Here is a 19,692-nt window from a genome sequence, read left to right as displayed (position 1 = left end):
TTTCCTCAGCCTCTCCCCAGATTCCCCTCGTCTGCACCTTCACCCTCTCTTCAGCACAGGTGAGTGTCTGTATCCGAACTGTCCTATGAGCAGGGTTCAGTGAAAACAAAGAAACAGACAAACGCCGGCCGGCCGCGGAAACGCTCCTCTTACCGGTCTGGGAAACGCTCCTCTTACCAGCACTGCATGGTCTGGGAAACGCTCCTCTCTTATGGGCACTGCACGGTCTGATCAGTTCCTCAGGATGCCCCCTTTAGTCTCAGTTCTCCGCAATCACAAAATCCAAATCTCAAATCTCCTGGCGCCAGCAAACCCGAGGAACTCCTTACCCTGGTCAGGGTCTGTGTCTGTCCCAAGAGACGCGGCTGTCTGCCATGCGGTCTCCCTCCGACCCTCTGGGCTCAGGTCTGGCAAACTTTCCTGCCCAGATCCCTGGTTTTTAACCTTTCCAGGGGAGGTCTGCCCTTCCAGGCTGCAAGCCGTCTCACCAGCTGAGTAAATTTGCCAATTCGGGGTGGGTGTTATTAGTTTCAGCTGCTTACTCCGTTTGCTCCGGGACAAGACCTGGGACGCGTCTGCCTATATCGCTGCCATCTTGCTTCCCAAGCAAGGATTTCTTTATGATCGACATAGGTAGTTTTTTAATGAGTGTTTTTAAAGAGATGAACACTTCAGGTGGTGTGAGCACCAAGAAGATAAAGTAGGATGAAGCGATGAGGTGACCACAGGGGTTTACTCTTTTCGGCAGAAAGGTCAGAGGAGCCTCTTTAAAGAGGAAACATTGGAACCGTGACCTGGCTGAGCTGAGGAAGATGAGCTCTGGCATTGTGGGCAGGGGCTGAGGCACGCTGCTGAGACGGGCACAGGGTTGGTGTGTTCAGGGAACAGTGCAGTGTGGCCGTGTGGTCAGAGTGTGGGATGAGGAAAGAAGATGAGTCACACACGGGCAGGATCCTATCTCATAGGCCTGGAGGCTTGCAGGCCATGGGAAGAAGTTACATTAGATTTGCCTGATGGGAAACCTTCGGCAGACATTGAGTTGGGGGTGAAGTGCTCTTAAGGGAAGAGGCTCCTCTGGCTCCTGGGGAGAAGGGACTGTTGTTGGAAGTCCGAGTGGAGGCAGTAAAGTCAGGAGTCAGTGAGAGTCATGCAGGTGAGAGGTGCCCAATGCACTGGAAAGCGGTCAGATTCCCACGGAGAAGGGGAGGCAAGACTTGCTAGCAGATCGGAGCAGGCTGGCTCAAGTGGAGGTTTGTGGTCCCAGCAACTAGGCAAGTGGCCGTGCCCTCTATGCTGTTAGGGATGGCGGGGGAGTGGGCAGTGAGATGAAGAGCTCTGTTTGTATTTTGAAGGCTCTGAGGCCCTTAGCAATAGCCGTTTCAGTGGAGTGACAGTGCCAGGGGCAGACTAAAGTGGTGAAAGAGAGAATGGGATGGCCTCTGGCTTTGGCTGGCCAAGCAGTGTCTGTAGAACGTAAGGATAGAAGGAATTTCACCCTTGCCAGGTGGCTCACTGGATAGTGCAATAGCCCGCACACCAAAAGGTCACGGGTTTGATTCCTGGTCAAGGGCCCCAACCTGGATTGCAAGTTTGATTCCCCTCCCCATACAGGCAAGTGTGTGTGTGTGTGTGGGGGGGGGGGGGGGCAGCTAATCGATGTCTTTCTCATATAGATGTTTTTCTCTGTGAATCTCTCTCTATCTCTCCCACCTCTCTTCCTTCCACTCTTTCTAAGAATCAATGAAAAAATATCCTCCCATGAGTATTAACAAAGAAAAAAAAAGAATTTCAAAAATGGATTAAATCTGTCATTTCTAACACTTCAAATCAAGAATGTACACTGAGCTAAAGTGAAAGACCAGTGCTCTACTTTTACAGATTTTCATGGAAAGGCTTTTGGACTGTTCAAACATTGACATATCTCCCATTAACTGGAGAAGAATACTTCTGGGATCTGCCCTTCTTGCCTATGAGTATTGGGGCAAACAGGCTCTGTGGGGCATGGACTACTGCCAGCTCATCAACAACATCATTCCCGTCGATGATATGTGAGCGCTGCTCCCAAATTTCTTTTCCCACTTTATTGAACTCACCCCTTTGGGCAGGCTCCCCTCTGCTCGGGCAGGGACAGGGGTGCTGAGCAGGGCAGGACGCAGCCCCACGTGGGAGAACACGGGTGGAGTCTGACTCCGTGCCCGTCAGAGGTCCAGTCCTAAAGGGGGCTTAGTCCAGCCAGGTCATCTCTGTTTCCTGTTTCTGCTTTTCATAGTTTAAAAAGTGCAGCCTGTCCTGTCAGGAGGAATAAGGTGAACAGAAACTTCCCTTTTGTCCTCTGCTGTTGGTCCCATGCACTGGGTGGGGGGTGGGTCCCCTTTCCATCAAATGTGGCTGATTTAATTAATTAACTAATTAATTAATTAATTAATACTTGAGGAATCCTTGTTGCCTCAAGAGTGTTGCCCCCTCAGATAGTAGTGGTGGCTTCCCATGGGTCCCTTCACGGTGGTGGTGATGTGCTCACTTCATTTGTTGGTACTTCTCTACTTCCACAAGCCCCTGCCTGTGATGGGCCTGGTGAAAATGCCTGCAAGTTGGTTAGGGCCCAGGAGCAGCATACATCACTCCTTTCATCTGAACACTACAGCGGACCCTGGTCAGTGAGTCAGGAGCATGAATCCACAGTCGCACTCAAGAGACTCTGAGCCCCCAAGTCAGCAGCAGGAGAGCAAAAGGGGGCGGTCACCTCTTCACACTCCTCCCAACTCCAAGTGCTGGGATGCAGGAGGGACCTCAAAGAGCTGCACCTGGTTTGATGGTTAGAGTCTTAGTACAGCTGGGTAACCTTTACTTGTTTCAAAACACAATTTAGAGTCATTCTTGTAGCGCAGAGTGACATTTTTGAAGGTAGCCCAGATGACTAAAATGTTCTGTGTCGGTTTTGTCTCCTCCTCCCCTAGGAATAAGATAGAAATATATTTTTTACGTTTAATTCGGTTTAATATTCAGATCACTGGCAGAGTGTATGCCAAATATTACTTTGAACTTCTAATGATAGCCAAGAAAAAAAATGTGCACGATCTATTTGAACCTTTTTGCCAAGTAGAGCACAGAACCCAGAGGTAAGGCTGTGGAATCACTAAGTGGGGTTTTCTGTCTATCACCTAAGCCAATATCTGTTGATAAATTCTGTGAAACAATGATTAGGAAAATGAAAAGCTTTATAAAATTAATACATTAAATAAGAGCTTTTTAACTCTTTCACATCATATGTCTTTTTTTTCACTGTTGCAACTCCTCTTCTACTATGGTGCTGTTCTCAGAATGTCCACAAGAGAGCATTAGTGCAACTCCTCCCTTACTAGGGTGCTATACTCTGAATTTGCACAAGAGGGCACTATTGCATCTAATCCCTTATTAGGGTGCTGTTGTCAGAATGTCCAAAAGACAGCACTATTGCAATACCTCCCTGCAAGGGCTAGAGCTCTCTAGGTCAATTATTTGGGTTTTCTTTTCAGACTGGCATAATTGATTCCTAGCGTGCTGTTCTGAGAATGTCCACAAGAGGGCCCTATTGCAACACCTCCCCTATTAGGGTGCTGTACTCAGAATGTGCACAAGAGGGCACTGTTGCAACTAACCTATTACTATGGTGCGATTCTCAGAATGTCCACTAGAGGCACTATTACAACACCTCCCTGCAAGGGCTAGAGCACTTGAGGTCTATCCTTTGGGTTTTCTTTTCAGACTGGCAGAATTCATTACTAGGGTGCTGTTCTAAGGATGTCCACAAGAGGGCACTATTGCAACACCTCCCTTACTAGGGTGCTGCTCTCAGAATGTCCAGAAGAGTCACCATTGAAACCCGCCCCTGCAGTGCAGGAGCCCTCTAGGTCTCTCAGTCGGGTTTTCTTGAAAAAATTATTCACAACTGAAATGGACAGATTTAAAATGGACGCTTTCTGTGGTACCTTCGTGGCACTTTAGAGTAAAATGTGTTTCTACCATAATTATCGTGCAAGTGAAATAGGTCCTTCTGATGCTTCAGTCATTAGACCTTCCCTACCTTCCAGTGAAGTTCAGCACATGCCCATTGATTACAGTTTGCTTGGAGTAGATAGTAACTAGTGAAGAGTGGATAGAATTTGAATAGCTCACAAAACACTGATATTGTCCAAGTGCCTGTTTAGTGTGTTTACGGAACAAATGTTCAGGCAACAGATGGTACTGTTCTTTGCCATCATTGAGAACCCAAAATTTAAATAATTCTAAATTCCCGTGCTCTGGCAATCTAATTATAGCTCTTAAGGGACTTCCCTTTGTGAATTTGCAGAAACAGGCATCCACAGAACCTGGCAGTATAGACCTCAGCTACCCAAAGGGGCAGGAACTATACACTATGTGAAGGAGTGTGAACATGTGGCTCTCAGTGATGCTTTTTAAAAAGGGTTGGAACCCTTTTATTTTTTAATTGTGCCTTCTTTGTATTGGGTTTCCTTTCCTAGGCTATTTCCAGAGGCGGTCAAGGAAAAGACCTGGGCAGAGCTGCTATAGAAAGATCTCTTAGCGCCGACAATCTTCTTGGCATGCAACACACCAAAGCCAAGCTGTCTAAAGAAAATGAAGGGTTGTAACATCATGAGACCCTCCTCTACAAAAACTACAGAAATGCCACCTCTCCTTCTCAAAAGCAGTGGTAACAAGCAGTTAAAGAGATAAAGGAGGTCCCTGGCCGGCTTCCCTCGGGGGTTAGAGCATCAGCCCATTCACCTCAGGGTCCTGGGTTTGATTCCCAGCCAAGAGTGTGTAACTGGGCTGCAGGTTTGATCCCTGACCCCAGTCCGGGCCCATGTAAGAGGCAACAGTTAATGTCTCTCTCATGGAGATATTTCTCTCTTTCTGTCCCTCCTCCCTCCCTGCCTTCTCCTGTCCCTCCCTCTCTTCATCCCTCCCTTCCCCCTCTCTCTAGAAATTAATGGGGAAAATATCCTAGTGTGAGGATTAGCAAATAAATAAATATTAATTGATTAAAATTAAAATTAAAATAAAAACCAGGAATAAACAAGAGGTTTCCCGCAAATCTTAGTGAAATTTTAAACTTTGATATTGTGGGCTTTGGCATCCAAGGCACCTCTGCAGAAGTATAAATGCTACAGAATTATAAAACACCATTTAAAATCTAATTAGAAAACTTTGCCAGAGAGATCCAAGATGGCTGTCAGGAAAATGTGGGTAATCGCCGCCTCCCACAGCGACAGCAACATTACAACTAAGTTACAGGACAACCGTCAGCCAGCACCACCTGAAATCTGGCTGAATGGAAGTCCTACGTCTAGAGAGTAAAGAAGATTGAGACTGGTAGGAGGGACAAAGGCATGGAACTGGATGGCCTGGCACCCGTTAGAAGAGCAAAAAGAAAACAGTTTCCAAAAATATGAAGATTGTGTCAGGAGCCCCTAGGACAACTTCAGCCATACCAACATTCACATCATGGGGTGGCTGGAGGAGGAGAGAGAGCAAGTTATTCAAAATCTATTTGAAGAAATAATGACGGAAAACTTCCCCTGCTTGGAAACATAAATAGACTTACAAGTCCAGGAAGCACAGAGAGTCCCAAACAAGAAGAACCCAAGAGCCCCACACCAAGACACATCATAACTAAAATGCCAAGGGTTAAAGACAAAGAGAGAATCCTAAAAGCAGCAAGAGAAAAACAGTTAGTTATCTACAAGGGCGCACCCATATGACTGTCTGATTTCTCAACAGAAACTTTGCCAGAAGGAGTTACAAGAAATATTCAGAGTGATGAATAACAAGGATCTACAACTGAGATTACTCTACCCACCAAGGAGGAGGAGGAAGAGGAGGAGGGGTTGGGGGAGGGAGAGGGAGGAGGGGAAGAAGAAATCAAAACTATAAACAATAAAATGGCAATAAATACATACCTACCAACAATGGAATCTAAAAATCAAAATAAACAAACAAGGAATCTACTGAACAAAATAAACTGATGAATAAAATAGAACCAGAGGCATGAAAACATGGAACAGACTGGAGAAACTCAGAGACAAGGGGGGAGTGGGGGTGGGAAGAGATTGTCTGAAGATCTTACATGCCTACATGCATTACCTACGGACTCAGACAATAGGGTGGTGAAGGCCTGGGGCAGGGCAGGAACCGCGTGAAAGGGGACAATGAGGGGATAAAAGGGACATCTGGAGTACTCTCACCAATAAAAATTAAAAATAATAACTAAAGTTTACTTACATTTCTCTTAAACTTATTTAGTTTTGTAAGTTGTAAATATTAAGCTTTTAATTTTCTGTTTCAGCCCCCTCTTGGAGATGGCGACGATTGGCTGAAACAAAGAAATTTAATATTTAAATATTAAACATTATATTTGTTTCAGCCATCATTGGATGAAACAAAATAGTTTACTATTTAAGTATTAAACATATCAAACATTTTTGAGTCAGCTATCTTTGGTTGAAACAAAAATACTTAGTTTTAAATATTAAATTTTTGTTTCAGCCACAATGGGCTAAAAATATTAAAATTTTAAGAGTGAACATTTTTGTTTCTGCCAATATTTGCATCTTTAAGAGGGGTCCAAAACAATTAATATTAAAAGCTAAATATTTAAAATTTACCAAACTAAACAAGTTTAAAAAAATTTAAACTTCCAAATGAGGTCTTATAAATCTGTAGCATTTATACTTCTACAAGTGCCAAAGATTAAATTTCTCTAAGACTTTAAGGGAATACCTTGTATTTTTATGGAAATGTCCTCTTTTAAACATAGTTCTTTGAAATGGAGATCCGAGGACCAAACTGGAATTATAACTAAAATATAGAGGAGCGATTTTCAAACATTTTCATCTCATGGAATACGTAAACTAATTACAAAAATTCTGCACACTCACTAAAAAACATATTTTCTGCCTATCTGACAAAAACAACATACATAATTTTTATTCACTCACTCCAGACAGTTTTCGGTCTGTTGACTGTTGCCTTTTATTTTGATTTGATTTTATTTTGACAATCTAAGGGGAAAGAGGTCAGTGCTCCCTATTAAATAGTCAGGTATTGCATGTTATAATTTTTTTTGCAGCAAACAAGTTGAAAGTAATAGACCTAGAACAAAAGTCAAAAGCATATTAAACACACACACACACACATACACACACACACACATACACACTCACAAATATCCAGCGCCAACAATGTGAAATTCACGATGTCTGTCAGCCAATAAAAAAAACTCCCAGGCAGGGAGGGGGTGGAGGGTGAGGGGAAAGGGTCCGTCGCAATGGAAGAGAGAAGGGGACATCTGTGATACTTTGAACAATAAAGATAAATTTTTATACATAAAAAACATGCTTACCCATAAAAAAGAAACAAACAAACAAGGAAACAAAAAAAGAAACAAAGAAAAAAAGGAAAGGAAACCTATCGGACACATAAAGAAGCAAGGAGAATATTATCTATAATGAGAAGAAAAACCAGTCACTTGAACAAGACAGCAGACAGGGACATTAAAGAGTTATTAGAACCATATATGAAAATATGGGCATGTTAAGGTGGGACAGGGAAGGAATAAAAAGACATGAATCAAACTCCCAGAGATGAAAGAGCTTGAGATGAAAACACGGAATGGGATTAACAGTCGACTAAATACCATAGAAAGAAAAGATTAGTGAACGTAAATACATAACAGAAAACTACACAAAATAAGAGAGAAGACAAAGAAAAAATAACAGTATCAGTGAGCTATGGCCAACTTAGAGCAGCCCAATATATATATAATTGGAATCCCCAAAGCAGGGTGGAGGAGGAGGAAATGGTGATACAAAATATTTTTCAAAATAGTAACCAAAGTGAAGACAATGGAGCTACACCTATAAAGGGCTGAAGGAAAAATATTATCTACATAGAAATCTTTTAATGATACAGACTTTTTCTGTTATATAAAACCTGAGAATATTCCTCCCCTGCAAAACTGCACCACAAAATTGTGAAAAGAAGTCCCTCCCACAGAAGAATGATGGGACCCAGAGAAATCTGATGCTACTCGAGAGAATGAAGGTCTCTAGAAACAATAACTAGACGGGTAAATATAAAATCATTTTCCCCTTTAAAATGGCACTAAAATAAGAAAAATAAATGGGTTCGCTTTGTCCGCTTCCTCGCCAACACTCGCATGATAAAAAGTTCTGGAAATGGACAGTGGTGAGGTCAGGGCATTATAAACATATTTAGTGCCACCGAATTTCACACTTAACAGGACTAAATGGTAACTTTTTAACTTTAATTTCATTGTTGACACTTTCACAGCTGTCCCCATTCTCCCCTCTTTGCCCACCTCCACCCAGCCCTCGTCCCCATTCCTTCTGGCCATCTCCACACTGTTGTCTGTGTCCATTGGGTTATGCATATATGTTCTTTGGTTAATACCTTCACCTTCTTTCACCCAGTCCCCCCTCCCCCGACCCCTCTGCCAGCTGTCAGTCTGTTCCACGTACCCATGCTTCTGTTTCTATTTCGTTCATCAGTTCATTTTGTTCATTAGATTCCACACGTAAGTGAGATCATATGGTATTCGTCCTCCTCTAACTGGCTCATTTCACCTAGCATACTAATCTCCAGGTCCACCCATGCTGTCGCAAAAGGTAAGACATCCTTCTTTTTATGGCATGTAGTGTCCCATCGTGTAAATGTACCAAAACACTTTTATCCCCTCATCTACTGAGGGGCACCTGGGCTGTTGCCACATCTTGGCTACTGCAAACATCGCTGCTATGAACAGAGGGGGCATGTATTCTTTCAAAGTGATGTTTCAGGAATCTTAGGATATATTCCCACAAATGGGATCACTGGGTCAAACGGTAGTTCCATTTTTAATCTATATATATATATACAGGCCTAAGCGACCATTAGGACCAAATAACCGGAACGACCAGGCAACCAGTCGCTGTGACGTGCACTGACCACCAGGGGCAGATGCTCAATGCAGGAGCTGCCCCCGGTGGTCAGTGAGGTCCCAGAGAAACCTCCTGTGGCCGGTGGTGGCATCTGGAGTCTGTTCCTTCCTCGCCCAGCTGGCGACCATCACCTCCTCTCCCAACCCTGCCAGGGCCTTCGTTCCCAGGCTGGGACAGGGAACCAGGGTGGGTGGCGGTGGACATGGCTCTTTCCCAGGTGGTCTGAGTGCCAGCTCCCTCCCTCTGGCCAGCAGCCAACCTCCCATGACCCATCCCTGCCCTTGGCCATCAGTCCCTGATCGGTCCGGCTCTGATAGGCCCTGATCGCTGGCCAGGCCGAGGGTCCCCACCTGTGCACGAATTCATGCACCAGGCTCTAGTTTTTTAATAAAACTCCATAGTGTTTCCCACAGTGACTGCATCAGTCTGCATCAGTACATAAGGGTTCCCTTTTATCCACATCCTCGCCAACACTTGTTTATTGATTTATTGATGATAGTCATTCTGGCAGGTGTGATGTGATAACTCATTGTGGTTTCAATTTGCATCTCTCTGATAACTAGTGACGTTATAGTATTTTTTCATAAATCTATCAGCCATCTGTATGTCCTTTTTGGAGAAGTGTCTCTACAGGTCTTTTCCCATTTTTAAATTGAATTGTTTGTCTTCCTGGTGTTAGGTTGCATGAATTCTTTATATGTTTTGGAAATTAACCCCGTATCAGACATATTATTGGCAAATATGTTCTCCCATACAGTGGGTTCCCTTTTCCTTTTGTTGATGGTCTCTTTTGCTGTGCAGAAGTTCTTTAGTTTGATGTAGTCCCATTTATTTATTTTCCCCTAGGTTTCCCTGGCTCTAGGAGACATATAGAAAAAATGTTTTACTGCCTATGTAACAGGATTTTTATGGTTTTGTAACTTACATTTAAGTCTTTTATCCATTTTGAGTGTATTCTTGTGTATGGTGTAAGTTAATGGTCTAGTTTCATTTTTTTTTGCCTGTACCTTTATAATATTCCCAACACTAATTATTGAAGACACTCTTTTTACTCCATTGTATGCTTTTGCCTCCTTTGATAAATATTAATTGCCCTTAAAGGCATGGACACCCCATTCTGTTCCATTGATCTCTATGCCTATTCTTGGGCTAATGCCAGGCTGTTTTGATTATAGTGGCTTTGTAGTATGGTTTGATATCTGGTATTATGATCCCTCCAACTTTGTTCTTCTTCCTCAAGATTGTTGAGGCTATCTGGGGTCTTTTTCTGATTCCAAATATAATTTTGGAATATTTGTTCAAGATCTGTGAAATATGCCATTGATATTTTAATAGGAATGGCATTGAATTTATAGATTCCTTTGGATACTGTGGACATTTTAATGACATTCATTATTCCAGCCCATGAACACAGTATGTGCTTCCACTTATTTGCATCTTCCTCCGTCGCTTTCTGCAGTGCCCTATAGTTTTCCGATGCAGGTCTCTTACCTGCTTGGTTAAGTTTAATCCCAGGTACCTTATTTTCTCGTTGCAATAATAGGTGGGATTGCTTTCCTAGTTTCTCTTTCTGAGAGTTTATTATTGGTGTATGAAAATGCCACTGACTCTGAAGATTAATTTTGTATCCTGCTACTTTGCCACATTTGTTCATTAGGTCTAGTAGCTTTGGTGGAGTCTCCAGGGTTTTCTAGCTACAGTATCTTGTCATCTGTGAAAAATGGCAGTTTTACTTCCACTTTCCTAATTTGGATGCATTTTATTTCCTCTTCTCCCATGTTTGCTGTGACTAGAACTTGCAGTGCTATGTTGAATGAGAGTGGTGAAAGCACACATTCCGGTCTTGTTCTTCCCTTTCCTTTGGGGTCAAATTCATTAAATGTTCTCTACCACCAAGCTCCATAAATGTATTGCCTATGTTTTCTTCTATATAATTTATTGTTTCAGGACTTTGATCCACTTTGAATAAATTTTTGTGCATGAGAACAAACTGCAATCTACTTTCATTCTTTTGCATGTGGCTCTCTAAGTCTTCCAACGCCATTTATTGAAAAGATTTCTTTCCTCCATTGTTGGCTCCTTTGTCAAAAATTGCCCATATACACCTGGTTTTATTTCTGGGCTCTGAATTCTGTTCCGTTGATCTCTGTGACAGTTTTTCTGCCAATATCATGCTGTTTTGATGATCATAGCTCTGTAATATAATTTGAAGTCACATAGCATGAATCCTCTGGCTTCATTCTTTTTTTTCAGGATTACTTGGGCTATTCAAGATCATGGGTGGTTCCATACAAATCTGATGACGCTTTGTTCGATTTCTTTAAAAAATGACATTGGAATTTTAATGGGGATTGCATTAAATCTGCATATTGCTATGGGTAATATGGCCATTTTAACTGTGTGGATTCTTCCAATTCATGAATATGAATTATCTTGCCATTTATTGTATCTTTTTCAATCTCTTTTAATAATGCTTTTGGTATATGAGTCTTTCACATCCTTTGTTCAGTTTATTTTTAGGTATTTTATTCTTTTGGTTGCAATTGCAAAAAAGATTGTTGTTTTTTTGTTTTAATTTTTCATTTCCTTTTCTGAAGTTTCATACAGGTAAGCAGATACAGACAACGGTATGGTGGTTACCAGAGGGAACAGAGTTGGAATAGTAAAGGGTAAAGGGAACCAAATACATCGTGGCAAAAGATCATTTGAGTTTGGGAGGTGGGCACACAATGAAATATACAGATCATGTATCATACAGATGTACACTTGAAATCTACATAATCCTATTTACCAATATCACCCCAATAAATTTAATAAAAAATAAAAAATAAATCCCTAGATAAAGCATGAGGACATAATCAACCCTATAAAAATTTATGCAACAATATTTCGAACAGAGCTTTAATAATAAGAATTGAAGCAATCTAAACATCTAATATGAAATAAATGGTATATCCATGAGGAATATTATGTATTCACTTAGATTTTATCTATAAGTTTTAATAGTATGGGGAAATAATTATGCCAAAATGTAAATTTATAAAATAAAGGGTACACTACATTGTATTTTACTGTAATTTCACCTCCTGAGGAAGACATTGTGCAGCAAGAAATGGAAGGGTATGTACTAAAATGTTAATCATTGTTCAGGGTAGTGAGACTATGCGTATTTTTTCTTCTTTTTCACATTTCAGAATTTGTCTCAAATAATAAAGAGGTGTTATTTTGAGAATGAGAAGAAAGGTAAAAACTAGAAAAACATTTCTATGGAAAATGTATTCATACCGCAGCTCAGAAATCTACAAAAAGTGTATGCATTTATGCTCTAAACTAAATCTATCAGGTAGTTTTAAATATACTCTTTGGAGAGTCAGATGATTCAGTTCCCATAACCCCTATAGGTAATTTATTCCAAAGGATAACAATGAAAAAACTTGAAATTTAACTGCAATTTTTGGTTTCTACTTGAATCCACTATAAATGAGTGAGTTGTGGGAATATGTCTATATCACATTCTAACTCCTCTTTCCTTTAGTAAGCAACTGGTTCATTTCATCTTTATCTTCTTGTGTTTTCTTATTTATCGTCCCTTGATTATTTTATTCTCTATCATCTCAAGTTCTTGGGGTGCTAATCTCCAATATATTGTGTCCTGACTCTACCCCATGGTGGATCGTTCCCTCATGCAGTCTATAGATTTAATTGTGAGCACAGCTTTAGCATGGTGCATTGGTGTTTTAGATATTCCATGTGCCTTGACTCATAAAAGTGTCCCCAAGAGAGATTGTGCATCTGCTTCTGTCACAGCTCTTGGGATTTCCATCCCATTCAGTTCCCATTTTTATGCTAATACCTGGCCTTCAGAATTTCAAACCATATGACCAGTACTAGTTCAGAACTTACACCTTTGTGTGGGGTTTTAATTTCTCAGAGGAGACCCCTTCTTCTGCACAAAGCTCCTAAGGCACAAACTCTTTTAGACCCTGGATGTGATCTGTCTAGTGCTCTTGTCACAGCGGGGCCAGCTCTCCCAGGATGCTGCTCTCAACCAGCCGTCTGAGTTCCGGCCACTTGCCTGGTGTGAGCCCTCATTGTGGCCTCCATCCTGGTATGGACACTAGAGTTCCAGCCCATGGTCATTTGGACCTCTGTCTGCATCAGTGCACGCGGGAATTCTTGGACATCATTTCATACGGGTATAACTGTAGTTTTGAGTCCCATCTTCTGTGATGACCCCCAGGTGTTTCTTTTCAGAAAACAAACTTGCTGCATTCTATCCAGAATCCTACTGTTGGGAGTGGGAGCAGTTCTGCTCTTGAAACTTTTGGAGTGTGGAGCGTGGCCTCAGCTGCATTTTGAGTTCAAAAAGTTTCCTAAACAAGACTCTCTCAGACCATGTTATTAGCACAATTGGTGTGTTGCCGTCTGTTCTGAGGCGGTGCACAGACATTAGCCATTAACAACTCCTAGAGCATCAATGTTTTCAGTTTTTACCTTTTAAAGTAAATACAAATCTCTTCCTATTTGATAACATGATTCTCACTTTATGAAATTCTGTATGTGTAGAAATGTTTTAAATATCTTATCTTTCATGTGTGTTGATTTTGGCAAAAAAAGAAAGCTAGGAAGTAGGAGGTTACTCTGGACTGTCATCATCACCCTCTTAGGTGTCATCGGAAGGCACCCTCCACACAGTTATTATCAAATTCATCTTTAAAAGTAATCCCTGTGCTTTATAACAAGCAGAAAATGACACTTCCTTTCTGTATCTTTTCCAAAATTTCATTTTCATTAATTCCAAAGTAGAGTTTCTTCAAATACAGAATTTCTCACGTACCTGAAATGGTTGCCTAGTTACCGCAGAGGAAAATGAATTGGATCTCTTCCCTCATGGCAAGTCCATTCCTACGCCTCCGCCAACAGCCCAATAAGGAAAACTGCCACCTACCTTGTGGGCATCCCCGCCTGTGCCCCTCTCCAGGCCAGTGGCGCTCTTGCTCCTTAGAGCTCTGGCACTGGCGCCCATGCTCTCGGTATCAGGAGGGAAGATGTGAAGTGCGGAGGGTTGGGGACAAGTAGGCTCAGCCCAGGGGCAGTTCATTGGTAGGTTCTGATTTCTATCTACATCCCTGAGATGAAGTTCCCTCACTTATATGACCCCTAAACAGGGTAATGGTGGGAATTATCTTTCAAAATCAAAACTGTGTCTGACTGTATAAGACATAACCAAGACTTTCTACGCTCTTTTTGTCATTTGTCACATCATTGGCTTTAAGAGCGTTTTCTAAGGGAAGGGTGGGGAGTTATCGCTCATTTACAGCAGAAGCTGCCCAGGACTACAGGCCCTCAGGTGTCCGCTGGGCACACCTGGAGCATCCAGGCTGGCACTGATCTGAGACCTTTCTTCATGCAAGTTTCCCTTTTCACCAAGGATCTCGATTCAGTGTTTCTTTCTAAATGTTCCTCGTCTTTGCCCAATAGGTGGGTCTAGCCCTCTTATTCCATTTCCTTCATGTCTCACCTCCACCACTACTGAATTTCCCACATGTATCGCCATCCTTTTGGCATGGTTTCTGTAAATGCTGACTCTGGCTAATACGTAGCTTGTAGACTAACAGCATGCTTGTGTAAGATTCCTAGGAACTGCCCTGGCTGGTGCCGGTCAGTGGTTAGAGCGTCCACACTTGAACCAAAGTGTCACGGATTCGTTTCTCCGTCAAGGCACGTGACAGGGTTGCAGATTTGAACCCTGCCCCGGTTGGGGTGCGTGCAGGAGGCAATATATGTGTCCCTCTAATCTTGATTTTTTTCTCTCCCCTTCCTTCCTTCCTTTGTGCTCTCTATAAAAATCAATGGAAAACATACCTGTGGGTGAGGATGAAAAAAAAATCCTAGGAGCTAACTTCAGAAGATACAGATGCCGACCTTCAATCATCCCAGTTCCAGGAGTTTTGCTGGCCTTCAACCATAGAACCAGGGTGATCAAGACCAGGAGGACCGAGACCAGGAGGACCATGACCAGGAGGACCGAGACCAGGAGGACACACGCAAGACCATCGCTTGACCAGTTTCCAGATGTGTTGGATGGACTGTGCAGTACTCATGCAGAGAACTTTTCCGTCCCCTCCCCTTGATATCTTTGTTTGCTTTCCCTCTCCTTCCTCATGAAAAGCCCAGCCTGCACTGAGATGTTGAGATGGACTTTGTGACAAGAGCCTCCCCATCTTCTTATTTGTCTGCACTTGAATATACCACGTTCCTTTTTTACCAACATCTGTCTCATGAGTTTGGCTTTCACGGTCCCTGTCTCCTGATCTTGGTTTATGGTTAAAACTGGTAAAGTAGGTGATATAGGGATCGGGCCAGGACGTTGGTAAGTCGCAGTGGTCCCAGCCTGGGTCCCAGAGGGCTGTGGCAGGCTGACCCCATGGCTGGGGCTGCAGGAACTTCCTACCAGCTGCCAAGAGCTCTTCAACTCATGGACGTCTTGCTCTCCCTCTCAGGGCATCTGGCACCTGAAACGCTTCGCTGGTGAAAGGAAACGGGGTTCTGGGGAGTCAGTGGACTCCAGAGCTGGGTAACACCTGGTGTGCACAACCAGGAGCCACTGCCTGCCGTTTGGGGTTCTTTGAATCCTTTTGGATTCCCTGGGGATCAGTAGGTGCTGCCTGGTGACAGGCACGGCTCAGGGACTAAGAAAAAACCCAGTTCCCAGGTGTGGGGTTTGGTGGGAGCACCTTTTGGTTTTGGTATTTGAAATTTGGTGTATTGTTTGCTTTTCTTCTTGCCCACCTCTTGTGGGGTGTCTTACTAATCGTGTTCTTGATTTGAAGTAGTATTACTTGAAGAAACTTGCATAGGAGCCATACTGCTACAGAGGTGCCTGCTCCTTCCTGTTTGTCTAGCTGTAATTTTGTGTGTAAACCTTGACTGTTAAGCATGGGGGCCTCAGCCTCAGTACTGAGTGGCAGCCCCCTGGGTGGCATTCTGGCCACGAGTGGTCCACCTGTGGTTATGAGCCAATGGCCAAGAAAAATATGATGTTTTTATTATAATACAGCTTGGCTTATGTATATTTTGGGGTTTGAAGATCAGTGGTCCCTACATAGTTCTTCAAACTACTAGACTATGTTGCAATTGAAGTTGTTTTGCCAAAGACCTCAGAAATGTGGGTGGGCATGCTCCAATCCATTGAGAATCTGAATAGAATAAAAAGGAAGAGGGAGGGCAAGTACTTGGCTCTCTCTTCTTGAGCTGGGACATTCATTCTCTTGTTTTCAGACTTCAGAGCTCCTGGTTCTTGGGCCTTGGAAACCCAGGACTTACCAGCCCCATTCAATCCCAGTTCCCTTCCAGGCTACTCTCCAAGTGGACCTGAGATACTGACTGGGAATTCTTTAAGCCTCAAGGCAGCCCTAGGTGGGGAGGGACTGTCTTGATGCTGTGCCTCATCCCAGAGAAACCGGCACACAGGAGCTTGTGTGATAACGACAGTTGGCCAACCCATGTCACGGACTTTGAGGCACAGGGGGGAGAAAGCAAGATCCCTGGGGAATGAGAGAAGGTGGCTCAGCCCAGCACTTGTCCCCCCAGATTTCTCTTTTTGGGCCGTCATCCTCTTCTGCTTGGTGGGACTCTTGGTAATCACCACGTGCCTGATCTGCTGTTTCCTGGTAAGCGAGGAAATGATGCTTGTCTTCTTGCTATTGGGTTGTAAGAGTGTTTTATATACAATCATGCATCGCATAGCAACATTTTGGTCAAGGATGGGCCCCATAGATGATGGTGGTCCCATAAGATTATAATAGAGCTGAAACATTCCTACCACCTAGTGACATCACAGCCTTAATAAGGTTCTGGCAAAGCACATTACTCAAGCGTTTGAGGCAAACACACCTCCTGCGTTTCCAATTGCATCAAAGTATAAATTGTGTACAGGCCATAATACTTGATAATGATAATAAAGGACTATGTTACTGGTCAGGTATTTACTATACCATCCTTTTTATTACTATTTTATTTTTATTTTTTAATATACTTTATTGATATTTTTACAGAGAGGAAGGGAGAGGGATAGAGAGTTAGAAACATCGATGAGTGAGAAACATCGATCAGCTGCCTCCTGCACACCCCCTACTGGGGATGTGCCCGCAACCAAGGTACATACCCTTGACTAGAATCTAACCTGGGACCCTTCAGTCCGCAGGCTGACGCTCTATCCACTGAGCCAAACCAGCCAGAGCCTTATTACTATTTTAGAGTGAACTTTTCTACTTATAAAAATGTTGGCTGTAAGCAGTATGGTGTGTTACACCCGCAGCAGCCTCATACATCCATGTTAATTACATCTCTTGATTTCACCATTTTGCTTGTGCTTGATTTAATTGTGTGTTGTTTTATAAAGTAACATGCTGTACGGGCAATCCCCTAAGGGCACCTTTCTCAGGTCATACCCTTGTGTTACTTGCTGTATGACTATATTAGAAATACAAGTCCTCTGATAGACACATATTATGCAACTATTTTTCCCAGTCTGTGTGTGGCTTGCGTATTTCTTTTCTTAACAACAGCAGTCCTTGGGAAAATGTAACTGAAAGTCTTGAGTTTATCATGGTGGTAGAGTTACCACTACATGTGAGAATGGCTTGTGCCCATGTAGTGCTTATAAAAAGTAGCTTAGTGCTGTCGCTTCTGTAAGTTACATACACTTACAGCCATTCCACTCTTAGCAATTTATCCAAGGGAAATAAAACATACATCAAGGCAAAGAGACTTGTACACAGATGCCCATGAGAGATTTGTATGTTCTGGTCCCCAAATGGAAAACAACCAAGATGTCCACCAACAGGTGAAGGATAAGCAAACCGTGACACAGCCCACCATGGGATCTTCCTCAGCAACAACAAGGAAAGAATTAATAATACACGCAATGGCATGTAAATCTCAAACTATGCCAAGTGAGAGAAGTTAGGTAAAGAACAGACTGTATGATCCCATGTATAAACAACCTTTACAAAATACTAGCTATTCTATAGGGACAGACATCAGGTCACCAGTCGCCTGGGAATAAGAATGTCTCTGCAAATGGCAGGTGAGGAGGAATTACACAGGAGCCTGAGGACACTTTGGGGTGATGGGCATTCCTTACCTTGATTGTGGTGACAATTCAATAAGTTATAATTTAAATTATCAAATCATTCACATTAAATGTTCGCAGATTATTGTATATCAATTATAACAATTATGCTACAGTGTTGGGAGAAGGAGAAAGGGAAGGAGGAGGATTATAAATGGATACTAGTGGGAAAATGGCAGAACAAATGAGAGTGAAAAGGGGGAGAGAAAGACAGAAAGAGTTAAAAGAGGAGAAAGGGAAAGGGAAAAAAGACTGATGGAAAAAACTACATTTAAATAGGAGAGGAAGCCTGGCTGGTGTGGCTTAATGGTTGAGCTTCGACCTAGGAACCAGGAGGTCATGGTTTGAATCCTGTCAGGGCACATGCCTCAGTTGCAGGCTCAGTTCCCAGTAGGGGTTGTGCATGAGGCAGCAGATCAATGATTCTCTCTCATCATTGATGTTTCTATCACTCTCTCTCTCCCCCTCTCCCTGAAATCAATTCTTTTTAAAAAGTTTAAAGCAGAGGAACACGTCTGCTCTCTGTGGCTGTGGCCATCTTCTTCCCTAGCATTCTCTCATACTTGGACAGCCAGACAGTCCATTCTGAGTCCTCGTCCTCACCTTCACAGGTCACCGTGTGCCTGCGGAAGAAGGAGGGAGATTTTGAGATTCAGCAATGATGCCCGGTACCTGCCACACCTAGACCTGAGGAAGCTGCAATGACTAGATCTGCCTGAGGCCCCTGTTCCCATCCAGGGCCCAGAGGAGCTTGGCTGGACCAGAAATCAACCACACTGATCTGTCACATTCTCTGGGTCCTTCTTAATATGGCCCCCGTCTGGTTCACAGGAAACTAGATAAAATTCTTCCCCTTCATTAAGTCCTGAAGGCAACTGCTAGCTCCAGCTTGTCTTGTGGTTTCATGTCCCTTTATCTCTCAGGAACTCCACAGTTGGCTAAACTAGAGCAGAAATTGCCGCAGTATAACACTGCATGCTCTTCAGCGCGAGGTTTCCCTTCTTAGGAAACTTTGCAGCACACCTCCCCTGACCCGTGTCAGCAACCACACTTACCTCTGTGCTTCCATTTTCCCACCCCCAATGCCCAGGCATCTCAAGTGCCCTTTGCTCCACTTCATTCTCTGAAGTTCAGACTCACCAGGACTTCCAGATCAACCTGCCTCTCTGGAACCCCTTTCCTCATGGTTCTCCAAGATGGAAAATAAGCCAGGATGGAAAGAATGGCTTAGACATAACTCTGCATTCAGCCCTGGGAATTGGAACCTGAGATGACTAGATTTCTAGGAAGACTGAATTTAGAGTAACACTCTAGTAGTAGAAAGATGCTGTCTACTTTGGATGTACAGGTGAATAAAACTCGGGGGAAATATGAGATAATGAGTCTTTTTTCATATTTCTATGCACAGAATTCAACAAGACAGATATAGCAGGTGCCCCCCCCCCCCCCCCCCCCCCGCCAATAAGCAGCTCAAAGCATTGCAGGCATGGGGCCAGCTGTGCCATCCTGTTCTGCATTTGTAGAAACAGATTGTGTGATCGCTACACCTTTTGAAGCTGGCCGCAGCTGAAGATA

At 43.1% G+C, this 19,692-nt stretch overlaps 1 protein-coding gene across 1 annotated transcript in view; it reads left to right on the top strand.

Moving 5' to 3' along the window:
- LOC139011439 (cyclin-Y-like protein 1) overlaps positions 1-15,045 on the top strand; it is a 43,406-nt gene extending 28,361 nt beyond the window's left edge. The window contains exons 7-9 of the mRNA XM_070416977.1: positions 1,879-2,048; positions 2,958-3,099; positions 14,953-15,045. Of these exons, the coding sequence (XP_070273078.1) occupies positions 1,879-2,048; positions 2,958-3,099; positions 14,953-15,045 (405 nt within the window). The remainder of the gene's footprint in view (positions 1-1,878; positions 2,049-2,957; positions 3,100-14,952) is intronic.
- Positions 15,046-19,692: the final 4,647 nt, after the last annotated feature.

The sequence above is a fragment of the Myotis yumanensis genome, unplaced genomic scaffold (genome assembly GCF_028538775.1).
Source record: "Myotis yumanensis isolate MYYU_CA2020_CCGP unplaced genomic scaffold, mMyoYum1.0.hap1 SCAF_5, whole genome shotgun sequence".
Taxonomy (NCBI): Eukaryota; Metazoa; Chordata; class Mammalia; order Chiroptera; family Vespertilionidae; genus Myotis; species Myotis yumanensis.
Note: the sequence above shows the minus strand (reverse complement) of the source record. Positions and strands in the feature narration are given on the sequence as shown.